General features: G+C 37.2%; 1 protein-coding gene across 1 annotated transcript in view; it reads left to right on the top strand.

The window, feature by feature from the left end:
• The first annotated feature begins 1,248 nt into the window (after positions 1-1,248).
• The window catches only part of SLC16A7 (solute carrier family 16 member 7), a 30,136-nt gene continuing 12,909 nt past the window's right edge, over positions 1,249-18,475 (top strand). Inside the window, exon 1 of the mRNA XM_050904205.1 lies at positions 1,249-1,462. Coding sequence (XP_050760162.1) covers positions 1,249-1,462 — 214 coding nt within the window. The remainder of the gene's footprint in view (positions 1,463-18,475) is intronic.

Genomic DNA, 18,475 nt, shown 5'->3' with positions numbered 1-18,475 from the left:
AGAGTAATAAGTTGCCTAAATGCCCAAGAAAGAAACAGGGAGGAAGGAGGAATTTTCAGTTCATGCTGTCTGTGTAGGCTGGATTACACAGAAGACAACACAGTGGACTCCAGCTCTGTGTTTAATAATAAAGGGATTTAATAGTGGAAAAATCTCAGAATCACAAAATGGATTCTCACTCCTACATGTTTCTGAAAAGGTTATGCAGAATGTAGAAAGCTTAAGTTTTTAGATATCAGGATGATAATAACAGTATGAAATTTATTTCAGACCTTAGGAGTTTTATGTGGATTACCTACGATTTCTTGAGCTGCCTGAATATGTTGGATGCACCTCTCAGAACCTCTGTAAGATATCACTTTGGTGGCATCTATTATGGTAAATTCTAAATTAGAGAAACCCTGTGGAAAGGTTGTGAGGTTATTAGTGAAAGACTTCCTGATGTCTTCTGACCTGTGGAAACAGAGCAAAAATAGTACCATCAAGCTCCACCTTGTTTCTGCAAGTAATATCAACATCAACTAATATGAAGATGAAAATTTTAAAAATAAGAGTACAATATGGAACTGGAACATTTTGTATTTATTTTATGGATACACAGGGAATTTTAAATCTCTCCTTAGAACCCGCTTTTTAGATGTTCTCGTGAGATAAGCAAGAGAGATCAACAATGGTCAAAAATGGGATAATGACAGCATATGATAAAAACCTGTGTAATGAATTTATTCCTTGCTGTCATTGCTGATGATTTTGCTGAGGTACCAGTAAATCTTGCTAACACAATGGCATTTAGTGATAATTTACTGTAACTTTTTTCCATTGTTTCCTATAAGTCCAATTTCCAGGTTTTTTTTTCCTGTTTCATTCCTGTGTTAGATCCACACTGTAAATAGTAGAGCTACGTAAATTAACCCACACAAACACGTCACTTTCCAATAAGTGACTAATTGCAAATACAACTTCAGTGACGGAGATCAGTGATTTGTAACGGTTGCCACATACTGAATAGGATATTGCAAATATTCTTGCCAGAAGTTCTTTTGCAGAACAGATTTTGCTTCTAAAACAGGTACTCGTGTTCTGTGGTCCCACGAAAGCTGGAAATTGGTCTCTGCTCTGAGGATTCTTTATAATCCCTGCAGACGATGATTGAATACTGCAGTTTGATGAAGAAAAAAGGAAAATTGTTTGAAACCTTGTTTCTTCTCTTCTTTTTCAGCCTAGTTGGAGAGGAGACAGAGACCAAAAATGCCATCAGCAACAGCAGCGCCACAATACCCACCTCCAGATGGAGGTTGGGGATGGGTTGTGGTCTTTGGGGCTTTTATCTCCATTGGATTTTCCTATGCATTCCCCAAAGCCATCACGGTATTCTTCAAAGAAATACAAGAAATCTTCCACACATCATATAGTGAGATAGCTTGGATATCATCAATAATGTTGGCTGTCATGTATGCAGGAGGTAAGACATTTATGAAATTTGCAAATATCACAGTTTGGTTTTTTTCCTATGGTCTTAAAGCATTTAAAGTTAATTACTACCTGATTTTATCGTTATTACCTAAAGAATTTACCAAAATACATGCTGCTTTTTGTATCATACTTTATCAGAGAGTACTGGTAGCCATATCATCATTAAAGCACTGTTTCCTTTCTCTTTTAAAACATTTTATATTCTCTTCCTTTTTGTTTTCCCCTTAGGGCCTTTTGTTTGTTCCTCTACCTAATTCTATTTTGCAATTTTGCCCTAAATTCACAGTTTCTGAGAGTCACGTTTTCCAACAAAGCAATGCCCAGGTAACTTCTCCTGGGACTGGGGACGTATTTGCTCAGTTTCCACTGCCTCGGTGAGATCCCTCAGTAGATCAGATGATGGAGCTTAAACACAGAAAATTATTATGGCAATGAGGGTTCATTAGTCAGGCACAGGCATTCCTCTGCAGACAGGGATTTTGTATCTTGTCCCTGTTTGCCCTAAAATAAAATCCTACTTTCCATTTAGGCCAAGAGCCATGTTTCATACCTGCCATCTGTATGACAGCTAAGATACAGACAATCTTATTCTTGGGACTGAAATGAACAGTGAACATAAATTCTCTGATATCTTTTTTCTTGTGAGAAAGCATGTAATGAACAAGACAGATGAAAAAGGATTTTAAAGTATAAAGCCATGTTTAAGTACTAAGTGTCAAACCTACTTTGGCAGGTTTTGTGTCTATCAACCTCAAAGACTAACTTAAATTCTGCTTGATTTCTTCATTCTTTCAGAATTTTTTTTTTTTTTAAGTATTGGTGGGAGCTAGCTGCTACTTAGGCAAAACACTTTTTCAGGCAGTCTAGAGGTCCGAATAAGAGGTTATTTCAGGTAATAGATCTGGCATTGCCTTTTCTTTGGATGTTATGAGATAACGACTTGGACCATCTCGGACTGTTTGCAATGATGGAGCAATTAAATGCATACATTTATATATATGTGTGTGTGTATGTATATATACATATGTATAAATATATATACATAGAAGTTGAAAACATTGTGCCAATAGCACATTAAGATTCAATATCTTTAATCACTGAAGAGCATCACTCCAATATTTTTCAGAAGTGGTATCTGTGTAATAGTAAAGTATGGTATTATCAGGTTCAGTAAACAACCTATTGAAGGAAGCATGAAGTCTCGTTTTTAGCATGCTAATTTTTTATCTCTGATTTCAAGCTACCTGAATTTTGACACCTGAATGACCCTAGCTCCTTTAGCAGTCAGGGAAGAGAGTGAGATGCCTACAGAGAGGAATTCAGGCTACCTGAGTTGCTCTCTCTAAGTACCTGTTTTTCCCCTCTGACTATAAAAATGAACCTGCAGCCAGCATAGCATTAGCTTAAGTACCTCAGGTAAATATCTTTCAGTTAATGGGATGGAAAAATGGATCCTTCTTTCAAATGCTGGCAGAGACAGAGACCTTGTAAAGACGTCTTGACAAGTGGTGTCAACATCAACAAAAGCTTGCTGTTCAGATATTTTGATCCCATTTTTATTCATATACTAGCAGAGAATCATAAATTATTCATATACTAGTAGAGAATCATAACGGATTTTATAGCACCAGCAACAATAACCAAGTGATTCACCAAAATTCACCAGGTGAAGAAATAACTTGAACTAATGCAATCAAGAGTGGAGTAAAAGAGCAGGTTTGTCCCGTCACATTCAGGTCCCCTCTAATGTAGTTGCTTCTTAAGGATGCATCAGCACTTGCACTGTGGCGTGTACATGTGTAACTGCGGAGGCCCCTGAACAAGTGCTGGACCCATCTGGAACAAGGGAAGAGCACAGGGGTTGAAAAGCTGGAGTTTGTTTCTGCTTTCCCTATGCTGTGACTTTTGACCTGGACTCTTTTTCACCACGTTTTCTAATCGGAGCTAAATTTTCTAAGGACAGATTTGCTTTATAGCACAGGTGCTGTTCTTTTGTTTTAATCTTTGAATAACTTTTCATTTATGCTGTTTCTGTCATCTCAAAGTTCACCCAAGTTGTATTAACAGTACAGATGCAAATCACAGGACGTTTAGCTGTGGTCATTTTTATCTGCGAGGTTCAATGTGCACAACTTTTCATGTAAACTACAAAGCATTCCGTACTTCTGCCTTTTCTCTAATACTTCCTTTACTGTTCTGAGTACCAGAATGCTAACTTCACCTGTACATTGACATTAAAAATTACAAAATGGTTTACTATTCATTCTTTTAACACCTACCCCAGTCACTAGGAAGATTATCAGCACAGGAACAGTAGGCAAAGTTGTTTGGATATCTTGTTACAGACTCGTGGTTTTAAAATGCTGAGAATGACAACCCTGCCTGATATAAACACTCTTTGAAGCCATAGCTTCTCTAGAACCACTTCCTAAAAAATAGGCCATTTAGACAATCACTGGCAGAATATGAAATAGCAATCAGGAAAAACATTTCTGAAGGAAATCACTCCATTGTTTTTACTGTCTGAAGGTGGTTTGATTCCTTAGCATTTGATGTGCTGTAATGTGAAATACACGTTCAGACCATGAGTACAAGGTGTATTGTTTACTATGAAGTGTGATATGTATGTCTGTGATGAACACTCTGTTCATCATACTACTAATTAAGGTAACCTGAAAACATCTAAGATCTGTCATCCTCATTAGAGCTTAGCATTCAACCTATTAATCATCACAGTGGGGTCAGTGAATAAGTTAGAGTCTGTGCAGACACTTTTTGCGTTGGAGGCTGCAGCCTCTTGCAGTAATTAGCTGGCATCTGTGTTTCAGTAACAACGTATTAACTTACCTTTCAAGGCCTGAGGAAAAAAAAAAAGAAACTAATAAAAAGCATCCAGTAAGGAGCTAAAAGAATGTTAATTATGTTTATCACTCACTTCATACTTAGAATAAATGGCATTAAATTATAGCAGACCATCTGGCAATCCATATGGTCTCCTGCAGTCCTGGTTAATTCCAGCAAATAGGTCAAGCACAGCATTCACCCCGTTAGGAAAGCACTAAGCAGAGGTGACAAATCTGATAAATCAATATGAAACTCTTTTCCCCTCGCAATCTGGCATAATATGCACTTTCGTACTGGTTTTTGTTGGGTTTTGGGTTTCGGGTTTCATTTGTTTGTTTGTTTGTTTTCTTAAGCTCTCTCTTTCCCCCCCCCTCATCTCCTGGATGTTTGTTAGAGTTTACTAAAAAGCCATCCCAAAAAGCAAGATCCTGTAATGGGATCAAGGTTACAGGTATTGCACAGCCTCTGCTGTTCAGCCCGTGCTTGAAAAAAGCGTCCTCTGGAGAAGAGCAATAGTTCAGTCTCCATGGCAACTCCTTCTTCTGCCTCTCTTGAGCAGAGGCTGTCAATTGTATTAAATTAAGGGCGATGGTTTTGTGAGGGACTCCTACACCCAAGGGACTGTGACTGAGACCACCAGACTTTTGTTACTGGAGGACAGAAGCTGGGATAAAATGGAAGTAGTTAATTTATGCTGACAGGGCAATCTGTGTTTCTGTATGTGTGTGAACATGTATGTATATAAAATGTGTGTGCGTGTATGTATTCTTACATAAATTAGATATGTATTCATATAGTTCTAGAGCCATATTTATGCTCTAACACACACAAGCGTTAAGGAATTCAAGAAAAAGATCAAATACATTTGACCTCATGTTCTCTCAGTTCACTCTTCTCTTTTTCAAAACTTCACCTCTCACTTTGCGCAACGTTAACAGCCACAGGTGATTAGAGAGCTTCTTATCGGAGCTCGATCTGTTTCCAGTAAAAATGTTTTCATTGCTTTCAGTGTAGGTTTGATAGGAGCCTCAGTGGCAGCTATGAAAGCCATGTGACAGGTCCGGTGATTTCAGACACAGCTGACCTTGAGTGTTAGATTTCCTTAGGGAAAAAGCAGTTGGTTTATTCACTTGTCTTTAACTCTTTTTCTGTCATTTTTCCAAGGACAATTTCAGTTTGGGTCTTTTGTTTCTTTGTTTTGTTTGGGTTTTTGGTCCAAAATAACTTTTTGGGTGTGACATTGGGTTATAGAGATTAACTTGAGAACTGATAAATCCTTCAGGCCATACCCAGCTGTGAAATGTGGGATAGTCTTGCTGGTTTGAAGTTCAAATAGAAAACTCCATTTAAATTCTAGATGATATTTCTAAGTAAATAATTTTAAAAGCACCTTTGGACCCCTTTTGAAGAAAGATGCTATATAAGTGTAAGTAGTGACCATTCCCATTTTTGAAAACATGCTTATAATTAAAAAATGCAGCATTTAGTAGCTTCCTCTCTCTTCTTCTGTATTTCTTAAGTTATTCAAATGTGAGATTAAGTATTTCCAAACAGTAGCAAACCCTTAAAGGATTTTTCAGGTGACAACACAAAAGTAACCTATAGACAAGTTCTCATTTTGACTTTGTCAAATATTAATTTGGAAAATAACATATCATATGGTGTGTTCAAAATATTTGTGATTTTATCTCAGTGGGTGTGTTGGTGATATTGCTGTGAAGATGAAATGGCATGCACAGTGGAGATGACAGTTGCAAAATCCATGTAACGCAAACAACAGATGGTTATGGATTTTTACTTTTGGACAGGACCTGGGCTCCTACATTTTTCTTCCTCCCTGGTAACATTTTCTTATTTCGGTTTTACAAATACTGGCACAAGGAATTCGGTGGCCATGGATAAGGAGATTGAGAAGCTTTCTTAAATTGACCTATGTCCTTTGTTGTCAGGGACGAGGGTTTTTCTCCATCAGAATATGCAAAGTGTTGAATTTTAATAACCTCATTTAGAGTGTCCTTGAAAGCAGAACTTATCAACTTTCTGAATGCCTCATGGGCATGAGGGAATACTTCACATTTAGCCTAAAATATATGTAAAACATCTATGTCAAGTTAATTTGAGACTCACAGGTAAAGGCAAAGAAGTTATAATGAGGTGACATAAGAACAGAGCATTTTGAATCATACTAGCAAATGGAGATAAGTACAAAAAAGAGGTATCAAGAGTAACAAAAATATTATGGATTTACAGTAGTTCAGTTTTTAAAAAAGAAGACCTGAATGCTAAGGAAGCCTGATAAAGCCTCTGAAGGGTAATGCAGCCACTTCTTACATTTCTTGGAAGGCTTTGAGTTTTAGTAAAACTGTACCTTGTAGGGCAGTGTTCTGCGGTAGCAATGGCTGTTTTGAACAGCGGCCTTCCCTAATGTTTAGAAAACACTCTTTAAAATAGTCATGGGAAGAAAGATGAAAAAAAGCAGATCTGTTGTAGGTGGTTTTATACTTTTTTTTCAAACAGGTTTTTCATCCCATCTACAGGAGCAAGCTGTTTTTTTACTCTGCAACTTGTTAAGTTTGGCTGAACAGATAAGATCTAATTGTTAAATATTCATTGCCTTTTGGGGATCCAATTTTGTCAATTTTTCATGAAACATAATTTTTAGTGGGATCTACTGAGCCACACTCAGGAAGCCAGTCTCAAAGTCAAGGACATGCTGCCACTGAGAGAAATAAGGTTTTTTTGTCTTTTATTGTACGCTTATGTTAATTTTGAATAATTGTCAGAAAGACATTAAGCGACAAAGAATTCCCACTGTGCTTCTACCAAGCTCTTTCAGTATCCAAACCATAGGTTATTAGTAATGATTTGATGCATATCATAGAAATACTTGTGGTAACTTAAATTTAATTAACTCAAGCCCTTTACTAAAACAGTTCTCATTTACATACAAGTAGGCAACGTGGATTACATAATGAACGTTAGTTAAGCACTCTTCTCCTATTTAAGGCTTTGTATTTGTCTTGATCTTCATTTGGTTTTATAGCCAGGGATTTCTATAAGTAAAGTAATCAATATTGATGGCTTTTTTATCTGCAAAGAAGATTCTTTTTTCTCTCTCACTTAGTTTCAAGTAAAGGGTCAAAGTCAAACAATAATAAATAACATGCATCATAGAATACATTTTCTAAGGGGCTAAAACTTTGGGTTTGTTTAAGAAAGATATCAAGGGACGAACTTAGGCCTTTGATATGTTCATTGAGCTTGTAAAACTTTGATGAAAGAATGCTTATTTTGTGTATACTAACAGCGTTGGATTAGTTCCCATATAGCTTTTCATATCACTGGATCATACAATGGTTGTATTTGTGATGTTTGTTGGGTAATTCAAAGGTAATGAAACAATGGTCTAGAACAACTGGGAATCATGAGATATTTAAGCAGATACCAGAGAAGTACTGTGGGGAAGGAAAAGTCTGTGTATACCATTGTAGTCACACCAGCACTTCAAATGAAATAATAAACCCAGCACTTTACAAAGAACTTATTATAGAATTTTACTGGTCCATTGTTTTGGAATGTCTAAGAACTACTCCCTTGTTTATTTTGAAGGGTATATTCAAGGGAAACAGAGTTGTACTGATATGTTTAGAAGATATTCTAAGCCAGTATCAAATGGTAACAGCTGAGACTTTTACTGTGATTCATAAAGATATGTAGATCTGTAGTCGTCAACAGAAGTAAGTGGACCAGGGACTTAGTGACAAGTTTATGCTGATAGCAGGGGAACTACAGAAATCAAAGAATGAGGTGGTTTTAAATTGTCTTTTATGATTACTTTAAACGCTCTTTTAATTGACTAACTGGTTTTGAAGATTTTTGCAGAGATCACGTATGACACGTAGATAAGCATATATACCATACGAAGAGTTTTTGATCAGTCAGAACCTTTTCGTCTGACAGTGACATTCTATTATGTATGTCAAAGAGCACAAACAACTGCAGCTTTAGTAGGTAATATGTTTCGTTAGTGCATACAAACAAAAGAAAAGCTTACCTTTCTTTTCCACAAATTTTGGCAGTTTTTTTTTTAATTGTCAAGAAACAGTTAAGCATTTTCACTGCAGTTTTACCTGACTCTTGTTCGGGTGAATATGTACTATGACTAGACAACCAAATGAAAGAATGTGATTAAAATAGGAGACTGTATTGTGAAATAAGACGTTGATTTCCTCATCTAGTTCAAACACTTCTTGCAACACTTTCCCACTGATGATGGGAACATGTGCCCTGTTTGGTTTTCTACGTGTACTGCTTTGAAACACTTATCATTAAGTGCTTTGACTTTTAGAAAACTTTGAAGGAAGTAGTGCTACCCTTGCAGCTTTTTAACAGTAGTATCTAGAGATTATATGGACAGGATTCATGTGTTTAGTCTTCCTCAGCATAGGCCCCTACATCTGATCCAGTTGTCTAGCCATCTTCTATTGTCAGTCAATAAAAACGATTCATCCCTTCCTAAGTTAAATGTCTGGAATACATCAAATGAATCATGTTTTAGAAAGACTTCTCTGTCTTTTGAGTGTTAAAGGAATCTAGAGGAAGAGTTCAGATGTCCATATTGCACAAATCTGAGGTGCTGCCACCCTACATGATTGTTGCCCTATACTACTACATTGCATTTCGCTCCCTTGAGACCTTGAAATCTAAGAATGTTCCTGTTAGAGATATGCACCCATGTGCATAAACAGTTCCATTGATATACATAGTGATGACTGACAGTTTTCACTGACGACATTATGCTTTTATCAGAGACATGTAAAATAACTGCCTGGAACTCCGTTCCAAGTATGGGCACCATGGTGCTAATCCTGCAATATGTGCTTAATTTTAAATGCCTTAATGATCTCATAAAGTTCAAAGTTAAAATAAATTTTTCACGTGCTTAAAGTCAACGTATAAACATGTTTATATATTTATGCAAGTATGTTTATCCATAGATGTTTGTAACATCAAGATCTCTTGACAGTGTACCTTCAATGACTTAAGTGCTCCCAGAGGCACTCATTAAAATCTTGTTTTTATTTATATCAACCTTAAAAAGACATTATCCATAAATGATTCATGTCTTTTCCCCAAAATAAAATATAAATAAAATATAGAAGGTTAGCTTTGAGGATTTACAGTATTTGAGCAAAACTGGTGGTATTCACTTTATTAAAGTAATCATTTGATTTAACTTTTTACTTATTTGTCAGTAAACTTATCTCTGCTTCATAAATAAAAAATAAAAACCTAAGGACACAGTACAATTTGACCTTAAGTATGAGTCTCCTAACTTCAATTTTAATTTATTGGATTCCATAGAGTTCCAGTGCTGCAAAGTGCACTGAGGAGTGGAGAATCAGGCACCGTGACTGTAAGGATTGTTCTGATTATTCATTGAAGCAACAAACTATGTAACAAAACACTTTCAGGTAATGACCTGCAATTGTATGATTCTCACGTGGGAAGAGAATGTAGTCAACATTAGAGATGGTTGTAAGGGGCTGATGGCCTGAAAAATCATTTTTGATTAACACATTTTTATTGTCATAGAAAGTTACAGAAAATCTAAAAAAAAAAAAAAAGTTTGACAAAAAAAACCCACAAACCCCTCTCTCCTATGGGCTGGACTTGCAGAAGGACTACACCTCCCAGAACGTGATGGGGCAATTCATCTCAGAGCAAGGTCCAATGTGTGTTATGTGACTGCATATACAATAATGAGCAACGCAGTCCAGCAATTGGCCTTATACTAAATTAACACACTGTAGAGCTTTTTTAAAGCTTAAATTTTTAAAGACGGTTTGGTAATGAAATGCAATATAGTACCAAATGACCTGAAACAAAATTTTTGCAGTTATTTTGAAAAACTAAGAGGAAGAATTAGATCATGGGAATGCCAGATAGTTATATTTCTAATTTGTTTATTTTTACGACAGAAGACATTTGGGATATTTCAGAGTGACTTATTTGAAGAGTTTTAATTCTGCTGAAAATTCTGAGACTTGAAATTTTTATTTCAGCTTGGGAATAAAATGGACGTTAAAGCGTAAGAGTGTTTCATGCAATGCTAGTTCTAATTTTATGTATCGTTCCTTAAAAACCAAATAGCATGTGTCCTGGTTTCGGCTGGGACAGAGTTAACTTTCTTTTTAGTAGCTGGTACAGTGCTGTGTTTTGGATTTAGTGTGAGAATGATGTTGACAACACTCTGATGTTTTAGTTGTTGCCAAGTAGCACTTATCTTCAGCCAAGGACTTTTCAGTTTCCCACGCTCTGCCAGCAAGCAGGTGTGCAAGAAGCTGGGAGGGAGCAGAGCCGGGGCAGCTGACCTGAACTAGCCAAAGGGGTATTCCATACCATGGAACTTCATGCCCAGTATATAAACAAGGGGGAGTTGGCCGGGAGGTGTGGATTGCGGCTCGGGAACTAACTGGGCATTGGTCAGCGGGTGGTGAGCAATTGCATTGTGCATCACTGGTTTTTTTCTTCCCCCCCCCTTCCTTTTTTGTTATATTCCTTTTCATTACTATTATTATTATATTTCATTATTACTATTGTTAGTATTATATTTTACTTTAGTTATTAAACTGTTCTTATCTCAACCCACGAGTTTTACTTTTTTTCCTTTGCTTTCCTCCTCCTCACCCCACTGGGAGGGGGAGGGGGAAACGGCTGCGTGGTGCTGAGTTGCTGACTGGGGTTAAACCACGACAGCATGTCACAAAGATAGTACGTGGGAGTGATTCTCGTCTTTCGCACAGCACCATAGTTTATACCTGTACAAAGAGTGTGCAAGATTATATAAACCATTGCCATTGTGATTTAGAAGCTTTTCACATTTACTTACTCAAATGTAAATAGTAACCCAAGTGCAAAGCACTTGACCCTATGCTCAGAGAAACAGAGCTGAAGTGGCATATGGGATTAAGACAAGAACAAATCTGTATCTCAGAATTTCTTCTGGATCATTTCTCCTGATGTTATAAAAAAATTACCTGACAAGGTGTTCAGATATACATATTGCCTAGATCAGTCAACTTTCTAACCAATTGCTTTTCAGTAAGATGTATTAAAACTTACTAAAGAAACATAGTTCCTCCTGCGGGAAGAAAATAATTCTTTCATTAGTAAACCTAAGTAATATTCTCCTCACAGGCACACATGTTAAATCCTTGCAGAAGCAGGTATATTTCATTGGATTATTTGAATATGTTCTGGCTGAAGAATATCAACATAACTCCTTCGATGAAAGGTGGCTTCAGGAATGCATGATGTTTAGGCAGCATCTGTAATACAAATCATGAGAAGCATATATTTTAATGGGCACTAATTTATTTTGAATTTATGATGCATCACAATCATTAAAAGTAAGCTGCTTGACATTACTCGGTGGAGAATAAGGTTTCTGCCAGTGGTGGGTTGTTTTATTTCTTCACACTAGATAAGAAAATACGCCTGGTTCAAAAGCCACACAAATATTACCTTCAAGTGCAGTAAGATGGCACTAGGTCACCAAGCCACTTCATGTTGCTTTTTGCAGCAGAGCTCAAATATTCCCTGTTCATGTAAGCAGACCCAATCTAGACTTCTCCTACCCCTCCACCTCCCCCATTTGCAGAAGACCTTGTCTATGGAGATGTATCCTCTGCTGCTACAAGGGAAAGGACTGTGTAGAGAACATTATACGTGTTGTTTCCTCTCCAGTCCAGGCAAAACACAAATGCCATAGAGGCATTTGCCCAGCTGCCTCATAATATATTCCTTTTCCACTGCTTAAGTCCCGGGCTTCCTCTACTAATTTTTCATGAATCTTTCACTCCTTACTTGGTCATATTTTATGAAATATTGTTTTCATAGGGGAAGGCATACTTTCCCCCTCATTAAAGGAAGTCATCATGTTTTGGTTGATTACAGTCCATGGAAAGTGTATTTATTGATCCAGTCCACAAAAGAAATGGCATGTGACTGTACAAAGGAAACATCTAAAAATTTGAAAGACGCATCAGGTAAAGCTCTTTCCATTGTAGATGGAAATCTAAAAGTGTCAACTTGATGACAAATTCAACTCTGATGACAAAAAGTATATGAGGTGGGTATGGGAATATGCAAAGATAAACTGACATCTGCTCAGATAATGTATAGATTAAAAAAATGTATTGATTTCTCTCTCAATTTTATTGGATAGAGTGTTATTCTCAGGCATGTTTATTTTGCTGTAAAAGGCTAGGGAGAAGCAAGGAAAAAAGCATGAGGAGAGAAGAGATTACAACTCATTCTTAAATTACTGATTAATCAGCAAATATTTTCCTGAAGATTATTTTTAAAAAGCAGTTAAATGTGAGTTGTCTAAAGTTTAAGTAAATTGGAAAATGTTCTGATCTGAACCTGTGGGACCTTCAGAATTCTGGACCTGTTCACTAAGTTGTCTCCAAAGGTTCCGCTTCCTCTAGGGTATAATAAAGGCTACTGATTCAGGCACAGCTGAAATAAAGAAATGTATTGAAAGATGGAAAAGATCACATAAATCTTGTTACTATTGTTGATCAAGAGAATAATCTTTTGATAACTTTTGGCTTTTCATTATTCTAGTTTTGATTTTTTTCTTTGTTTCTAGCCATTTAACAGTTTCTATTGCTTTTAGTCTTTTTGACCTGGAAGACAAAATATTCAATGTTACCTTTACATATTATTCTATAATTAAACAGATTTTCTCAATAGGCATACGTGTTATTTTTTCACTTGTCTGAAAACAGGGAAAAAAAACACAAATGAACCCCCCAAAGATTCTCACTTTTAATTGACAACTGAATATGGTTGTGTCTCCCCCCATCCCAATTTCTCGGTCTCCCCTTTTGCAAAATACTGGGAAAAATGTGAATTCTGTACCTGGTATGATCCCATTAATATACTACCATTGTCTGCACTTATGCTCTAAATACCTTAGGTGCCAAAACCTAATGAGAATACTCAGTTCCCATTTTGTATGATATCTTTGAAATACAAATAAATTCCCTTCCCCCTCCTCTTTTCTTTTCCCTTTCCTTTCCCCTCCCTCTTCCCTCTTCCCCCTTCCCTTCCTCTTCCCATTCCCCAAGTATGTTATGAACTAAATATTATTCACATATATTTACCCTATACAGTTCTTCAGACATAATCTAATTTATGGAATGTAAAGGAATTTGGGAAATTCCCACTCTTAAGCTTCTAATTGTTACCGCTGAAAGTTACCATATGCATTTTATTGGATATTATTAAAAATATAAAGAAAATAATGATAAAATAATGTTTTAGAAAGATTTTTCTGTAACATATGTTTTAAGCTTAATGATACATATGTGTTAAATAGCAAATGCATTTGGAAATAATCTTACTATGTTATTGACAATGACCTAAATATGATGACTTCTCAAGACACTTCCAAGTTATAAATACATCCAGATTTATACTTCTCATTACATATATTCAGAATATGTAGATGAGATTTAATGATCCACTCATGATCCATAATTCACAGTAAGTGGTCCATGGAAACATCATAGGTAGTAGATTGAGTATTTTCAATTTGAAGTTTAATTATACAGTGCAAAATTGAGACCAGAAAGGAATATGATAAAGGAGCAACTAGGAAGAAGCATGTATCTTGTGCTTTCTCTGAAATTACATCTTATTGCCTGTAACAGTATATAAGGAATCATTTCCAACTTGAGTTAGTTATAATATTATTCTGGTAGAAAACAAATAAAATGTAGGATGATGTGCAGCGTGAAAATGGGATATTGTATGAACATTAATATGATGGGCAATTTGTAGAAGACAGAGAAAGCCAAATGACAATATTAATCTTAACTGAAGTTGGCTGAATTTTTCACAGTGAATGCTTTATCTGAAAAATGTAATGATTTCAGTTACAGAGAATATACCCTACATTCATAAGAACTACTAAATAGCCTGTGCAAGGTCTTCTGAAAGTGTTTGCTATGACTTTTTGCTCTCTGTGATGTCTGCTAGGCTTCCAAATGACAAAGTATTGTTCTGCTTCCAGGAAAAGTAGCCGGAGATTTTAACGAAAGTGTGTAAAAATCATGAATAATAATAGGGAATAATAAATAGGAAGTGGTGAGTAATGAACATTTACGAATATTGTGTTCACATGTGCATACACAGATTTGTAGAATAGACAGTCATTCCTCAAAGAGGGAGAAAGAAAAAAAGGAAATATTTGTAACTAGCTAATAACATGGTTTAGGAAAATGTCTATGAAGATTTAAAATAAATATTTGCAAGCACTGTTTGTTGGGTTTTTTTTTTCTTTCCCAACAATTAGCTCTGAGATTAACAACATATCTCTTATTTTCAAGTTGCTATAATTGTAGTTGTGACAATGGTATACTGCAACCTCTGTCTTTCTTTTCAGTTTTATGATCTGCAACAATACAGAAAATTGTCCTCCCTTTGTAACAGCAGAATATACAGAACATGTTTGGCAATCTGGTTCACACAGTTAGCAAGCTGTAAAGACAAGTTTTATAGCTAAAAATTGTAATCTGCTTTGGCAAGGCACAAAGTACTAAACACTGTCTTCTTCTGCTGCAAGTTTTCAAGTTCTTTGAACTTGAAAGAGTGAGTCCAGAAGTTTCCAGGTGAAAAATACTTATAAATGGGATGAGTACTTTCTATTATCCCAGGAAGAAACAACTCATTTATATCATTCGGAGTCCAACAATCAGATGAGGAAAAGCGGTGGGGGTTTTTTGGTTTTTTGTGTGTGTTTATGTGAATATGTAGTCTCTATGTCTGGGCATAGCAGTTTTTTAGTAAGATTATTTTTGAGATAGAAAAACTAGTAGAAATACTGGATAGCTATAAATGAACCTCTAGTTTCGGATTAGTATTAATTTTCCTTTGTTCCCTGAAAGCAGACATATTAGATAGGATTTATTTTAATCTTTTCAGAAATGTGATGCTTCTTTCAGTACAAGTGCTCAAACACAGATATTACCACGTTGGACTAAGTCTTTCACTTGCAACCATCCACAGAGAAAGAAGGAGCAGCCACTGAGATGAATGGATAATAGTTCAAGGATGAGACCTGTGGTGGGTTGACCCTGGGTGGATGCCAGGTGCCCACCAAAGCTGTTCTATCACTCCCCTCCTCAGCTGGACAAGGGAGAGAAAATATAACGAAAGGCTCGTGGGTCAAGATAAGGACAGGGAGATCGCTCAGCAGTTAACGTCACAGGCAAAACAGACTCGACTTGGGGAAAAAAATTAATTTAATTAATTACCAGTCAAATCAGAGTAGGATAATGAGAAATAAAACCAAATCTTAAAAACACCTTCCCCCCACCCCTCCCTTCTTCCCATGCTTAACTTTACTCCCGAATTTTCTACCTTCTCCCCCCAGCAGCGCACGGGGATGGGGAATGGGGTTGCGGTCAGTTCATCACACATTATTTCTGCCGCTCCTTCCTCCTCGGGGGGAGGGCTCCTCACACTCTTCCCCTGCTCCAGCATGGGGTCCCTCCCATGGGAGACAGTCCTCCACAAACTTCTCCAATGTGAGTCCTTCCCATGGGCTGCAGTTCTTCACAAACTGCTCCAGCGTGGGTCCCTTCCACGGGGTGTAGTCCTTCAGGAACAGACTGCTCCAGCGTGGGTCCCCTGTGGAGTCACAAGCCCTGCCAGCAAACCTGCTCCAGCGTGGGCTCCTCTCTCCACAGGACCACAGGTCCTGCCAGGAGCCTGCTCCAGCGCAGGCTTCCCATGGGGTCACAGCGTCCTTTGGGCATCCACCTGCTCCAGCGTGGGGTCCTCCATGGGCTGCAGGTGGATATCTGCTCCACCGTGGACCTCCATGAGCTGCAGGGGGACAGCCTGCCTCACCATGGTCTTCACCACAGGCTGCAGGGCAATCTCTGCTCCGGCGCCTGGAGCACCTCCTCCCCCTCCTTCTTCCCTGACCTTGGTGTCTGCAGAGTTGTTCCTCTCACCTCTTCTCACTCCCCCTCCCGGCTGCAGTTGCTGTTTGTATAGGTCTTTTTCCTTTTCTTAAATATGTTATCCCAGAGGTGCTACCACCGTCGCTGATGGGCTCAGCCTTGGCCAGCAGTGGGTCCATCTTGGAGCCGGCTGGCATTGGCTTTATCGAACACAGGGGAAGCTTCTAGCAGCTTCTCACAGAAGCCACCCCTGTAGCCCCCTTGCTACCAAAACCTTGCCATGCAAACCCAATACAGACCTCTGGAAGAAAACCACTAAATGTTTTCATTGGAGCATTTCTATACTTAGAGTTATGCCTCCTGAAATTCCTGGTGAAACCCTGAAAAGGATATAAATTTAGTGAAGTTTATTATTAATACCTTCATATTAACTACTGCTATAGAGAATTATATTTACTAATATTTATACATTAGTATTATTATCTTTACTGTATTTCCAGAGAGGAAAAATGAGTAAGTCCTTGTTTGGATTTTCATTTGAAGGAGAAGTAACCTTTAATGGCACAGGTTCATTGTGCGTGTCAACAGTAATATAATTTAAGTGAAATCCCCAACACATTTTTTGGGTCTGAAAGCTGTTTCAATTTTAGATTTATGCAAGCCTATGAAGTCCTGAGGAGTTAATTGTGGTTAAATACTAAGCTTTAAAAATTCATTGTCTTTTCTTCTGCAGGAGACTTTCATGAATTCTTCCAAGTACCTTATATTTGCCACTGAATTTTCTAATGTTCATGTTGATACACTACATGACGTTTACTGCTTAAGTTACAAGCTGGTTGCATCAGTTTTCTGAGAAGAAAAGAACATTTTTCTGAGAAGACCGTTTTGATGCACATATCGTGCTGATGCTATTTCCAGCTATCCCCTTTGCCGAGGCATGCAGGCCACTTTGTGAAAAATATGTGCCTGGTGTTACAATGTCTCTATTTATACGCATCTCTCTTATAGGTGCTTTGGTTCCATCTCGTCATTAGCTTGTTCCCTCCTTTCTTCTTTCTTGTTTCTCGCCTTTTTCCAAGTTGAAAGACTAGTTTTTGCAAATATCTGTGCACGGGCTTCACTTCACTCAGTGATACTGAAGGTAACAGGAATACAAATATAAGGAAATTTTTAAAAAATGCTGAAATATTTTGCTGCATCTGACTTCATTTCACAATAAATGTGTCAATGTGAAATATGGGCAATTAATTTTGGGATAGAACTTTTTTTTATAGTCAGTGACCATAAATGTTTCTGAAAACTGCTGAGTGTTCAGCCACTCATAGAATTACACTCATTTCCTATTAAATATTATGAAGTTTCATATTGCTAATTTCAAAAGAAATGTCATAAATCATCTTACAGACTTCTGCTTTGTGATCAAGTGTTTTAGTCTTTCATGAAAAAAATGCTGTAGTAGAGCATGCAAAAGATAACTAAGATAAAGTATCAATATGTATCCATGTAAATAATAATCAGCATGGCTACTCTTTGATTAAAAACTGGGCAATTTTCCAACTTTTTAAAATTCATAGACATAGAGTGATTTGCTAACTTGAAGATGTTTTCTAAATTACATGGTCCATAACTCCATACACATTCACACCCTAGAAAACAAGAATAAAACCTGTAAGCCAAACAACAGCTTTAATCAAAATACGTAATGCCCTTGGTTCATGTCTCTGATGTATCACTGGAAAAAAAACCCAAAATACCAAAACAGATCAAGGATCTGTAATTTCTACATAAAAGCAGTACATTTAGAGCAAGCACCAACACCACTGATCACTTATTTTCTTTCTTCTGAACATTTCAGGAAAAAGACAGGTCGTATTTGCAGCCAGACATACGTGTTCCTGACTTGAGCACATCAGTTCAAAATTATCAGATGTAACCTTTTGGGAGGAGGAACCATGAAGGAGGAGCCAGTGTGTTGAGGCACTCTACCATCAGCCAGGCTCCCATGGGTTACCACTGTATTTCTTATAAAAGTCCTAAGGAATATCTGAAGGTCAAATTAATCTTCATTAGTAATCAAAAGATAGAAACTTAATAGAATTCAAGGATCCTTCAGGACACAAGTGAGAACGTGTGCATTCAGGGTAATGACACTGAGGAAATGTAGTTAGAGGAGG

This window comes from Gymnogyps californianus, chromosome 1, assembly GCF_018139145.2.
Source record: "Gymnogyps californianus isolate 813 chromosome 1, ASM1813914v2, whole genome shotgun sequence".
Lineage (NCBI taxonomy): Eukaryota > Metazoa > Chordata > Aves > Accipitriformes > Cathartidae > Gymnogyps > Gymnogyps californianus.
Note: the sequence above shows the minus strand (reverse complement) of the source record. Positions and strands in the feature narration are given on the sequence as shown.